Source organism: Amphimedon queenslandica, unplaced genomic scaffold, assembly GCF_000090795.2.
Source record: "Amphimedon queenslandica unplaced genomic scaffold, v1.1 AMPQUscaffold_12914, whole genome shotgun sequence".
In the NCBI taxonomy this organism is placed as follows: Eukaryota; Metazoa; Porifera; class Demospongiae; order Haplosclerida; family Niphatidae; genus Amphimedon; species Amphimedon queenslandica.
Window position 1 is genome coordinate 46,588 of NW_003546850.1, and position 4,014 is coordinate 50,601.

Genomic DNA, 4,014 nt, shown 5'->3' on the forward strand with positions numbered 1-4,014 from the left:
TAAGTATGGTATTCACCTTTGTTTCAGCATTATTGTACTTATGTTGTTTAGCTGGTCAAGGAGCAGATGTTAAGTTAAATTACAGTTTCCCAGAATTCAGTTACAATTCCAATAAAAAGTTAAATGATATTACATTCTTTCCTGTCACAAGTCTTGTGGATAATGTCATTGAAGGGAATGAGTTGATACAGGTTGTACTTCTTCCAGGACCAAATTTTGCTAACATTCAAATTATACCAGCACTACAGATAGCTACTATAACAATATTTGATAAAACAAGTAAAGTAATTACATGCATCAAATATTTTAAAGATTTTAAATTTTAGATAGCCCCACTAGCCTGTCAATAGAAAGAAGATCATACAATGTGATAGAGGGTGAAGGGAGTTTAGAAATATGTGTTGTACTAACTGGAGATATCTCATCAAGCTCAGTGAATATCAGTATTCTTGATTCACAAGGAACTGCAAAGCGAAACTGTAATTTGCTTATTATTATGTCTTGTGTACTTCACTCCCTATATAGCTGACTACACCTTTAGTAGTAATACTTTAACTCTGCCTGCTTTTAAGAACAAGACCTGTACAAGTCTTCATATTATTAATGATAACTTACTGGAACCATTGTATGAGAGTTTTACATTATCAATTTCTAGAATAACACCTGAGAATAGCAACTTCATTTTAGAGAGTACCCCATCAACAATTCAAATACAAGATAATGAAAGTAAGCTGAATATTATTGCATATACTTTTCATATCAGTATTTTTGTGCATAAAGGCTTACATTTTCATTGTCCTGTAAGATCTGCTGTAGTATATTAACAAATTTATCATATATAGCAAACCTTATTTTAGCCATTGCGGATTTAGAACAATAAATGTACATGACTGTATCAAATATAATTATTGCATACTGATTAGATGCAACAAATTGAATATTAACAAATCTGGCTGCCCACCATGTAATGAAACTAAAAGCACATTTTTTAGCAATTATAGTATAGTGCGTGGGTGCACCAAAGGCACCACCCGTCATACAGCACACTTCCAGTTCATATAGCACACTTCTGGTTCATATAGCACACTTCTGGTTCATATACAGACAGTTTGTGGTTTCATGTGTTATATAAACTGAGACTGCCCCCAATAATGTAATTAATTTTTTGTTATTTTTATTTTAAATTTAACTCAGTTCACTCAACTTCACTGTTCACTTTCCATAATGAATATTAAATTTAATAGTGCAATGCCTTAGATCACCTCTCGTACTGTATTTCCTGTAAAGCACAGGGAACCATGCTTTAACTAATACTTAAAGTTTATACTTGAATCTTTTGTATATGTTATTATGTACAGTGCCACTACAATTAACTGAGGATGTAACTGTACACTGCTACAGATCTGCTGCTGATTGTACTAGTAATACTAATGGAGTCAGTCTTGCAGCTATTGACTGCTGTAATAGAACTGGTGGAGGATATATATCTCATTCTTCAGCTACACGTCAATGTGGTGCATGTGTTGGTAAGTATAGAGTTTTTATTTTATATTCATTATTCACTAGTTGTTGGTTTTGATCAATCACGTGTGCATATTGGTCCAAGTGATGCTGGTAGAAGATACTCATTTACTGCTGATGTACTCCTCAGTACTCCTGGGGCTCCATCAGTTGGTAGTCTTACTTGGAATATTTCACGACAGCCAGAATCACTAGTTGATAGTAAATTATACTAGATCTAGATCTGTTTTTTTATGTTGAGTTTATCTTTCTGATTAAAGTTGCTGACTATTTAGTAACACCAGAGTTTAGAGGACAAACTTCTGTTAGCCTGCCTTATCGTTTTAGTCTACAATACATTTCACAAGGAAATACAATTGCTCTCGAACCAACTCTTTCATTTGATTACTCAATAGTAATAAACAACATTGACTCAATTCCATCAAGTGTTGTACTTGTACACAAAAATCTTAGCATTAAAATTGATGATATAGACAGTAAGCTGCCAAGTGTAATTAGTAATTACCCATTATTTCTCATAATAGTGCTTACTGTTGGTCTTGAACCTCCATCAGTATTTTTAGAAGGTAGTAATGCTGTAGCTGTCATTAGACGTCAAGTAATTACATATAAAACTCCTTTTGAAGTTACTGTCTCACTTGAGAGGTATACTGGCTCATTGGCTCCTGATGAAGATGCGGTGGGAGACTTTGGTATGAAAGCTAGTATAATAATTAATCAGTTACTTCATTTGTCTATCTACAATGCAGATGGTTTTAACTTTACTAAACAGCATAGTGTGGTATTTCAACCAGCAAAAGCAAATGACGAACTCTTCAAGAGAGTAACTTTCTTGATGCCAACTGATGGTATTGTAGAACTACAAGAAATGTTTCAATTGAGACTTAGTGTTAATGATTCTAGAGTTAGGGTAAATAGCTATACTGAGACTCAAGTAGTAAGACTTGACAATCGAGATGGTAAGTTATTGGTCAACGGGACAACATTAATTATTGCTCTTTTATCATAGTTTTTAGTATTGGTTTCAAAGATTTACATGTTACTATTAGAGAAGGAGAAGTGGCAACATTAACTATAAAACAGATAGGAGATGAGACTGGTGGTGTAGGCATAGGAGGATTTCCACAGAACCGTCTACAACCAGTTCGATGGAGACACATATCTGGGACTGCTATAAGTGGTTAGTTTTACCATTCACAATTATTAATAATAATAACAATCATAGGTAGTGATTTCCTCCTTAATCCTACTGTTTCAAGATTCACTTTAAGAGCCAATAATACACTGAATGATATTCCATTCCAGCCTATCACTAGTATTGATGATAATATCATTGAGGGAGATGAAACAATAAGAATCATCATAAGACCTTACACGTATGGTCATATTCAAGTAGTGAAGGAATGGCAGACAGCTACAATTACTATTGTTGATGATGACTAAATTTAATTATTATAAATGAAGGAATTCAATACATAAAATAAGAGTCTATAATGAAAATAACATTAATATAATAATTATGATAATTATAATAATAAATTAAAAATAAATAATACTACAATGATGATAATAAAAAGGGGAGAGGAGAATTTAAAAAAGAAAGAGGGAAAAGGAGCAGCAACAATTAGAATAATATCAAGAACAACAAAAATACTTAATGACACAAAGTAAAGACTATCTAAAATAATAAAAATTATGATCTCATATTGTCCACATACACTTCAGTAGCCATGTCAAGGAGAACACTCACATACAATGGTCTGCAATTCGGTCTCACATCCAATACATTGATTTTCTTTATTTTAACTGCATTACAATTCTTTTCCCATAAGTTGTATATAGCTTTAACAATGTCATTATTGAGTAAATGAGAATTTAAACTCAATTTGAAGTGAGGGACATCAGTTAATGAGAGAGAGGAGAAGATACTTTGAATCATAACGAGAAGACTTGGAGTAGAAATGCACCAATTCATTAAACCAAAATGACGTAAGAGGTGAGCTTTTTCAGATATGAGGCTAGTGAACAAGTTAATGACATCATCAGATATAGTCATGATGATATTCCATTCCCGAGCACTGACAATACGAAACAATGAAGATACAGCAGATGAAGTTTCTTTAATGAAACTATAATATTCTATGAAAAACTTTTAACTTTAATAGACTCCAGACCTGCAAGTGATGAGAGAAAACACAATGGCTCTGGCAATATTTTGAGAGAATTAAGAACTAAATTATGAGGAAGGCGAGAGATGAAATTAGGATAGAGCATACAGCGAGTTATATCCAATGACTTGTTAGATTCTTGATCATGGTTGACAATGAATGGATCAGTGAGTGGTGGTGAGTCTGATGGGCAATCAACACATAACCTCATGGTAACTGGATTTGGTGACAAGAAAAAACTACAAAACAATATCAAAAGGACATCAAGTGAAATTTGACGTGTTGTAAGAGCTAATTCTCTAAAGACAGATCGGAAGAGTAAATC

At 33.0% G+C, this 4,014-nt stretch overlaps 1 protein-coding gene across 1 annotated transcript; it reads left to right on the top strand.

Annotated features, from left to right (window-relative positions):
* The first annotated feature begins 5 nt into the window (after positions 1 to 5).
* Positions 6 to 3,014, top strand: LOC109586258 (uncharacterized). The gene is made up of 10 exons (XM_020002432.1): positions 6 to 279; positions 327 to 479; positions 526 to 726; positions 1,359 to 1,526; positions 1,567 to 1,722; positions 1,782 to 1,997; positions 2,046 to 2,213; positions 2,271 to 2,480; positions 2,531 to 2,701; positions 2,747 to 3,014. Exons 1-10 carry the CDS (start codon positions 6 to 8, stop codon positions 2,962 to 2,964), a joined length of 1,935 nt encoding a protein of 644 aa, XP_019857991.1. The 3' UTR covers positions 2,965 to 3,014.
* The last annotated feature ends 1,000 nt before the right edge of the window (positions 3,015 to 4,014 follow it).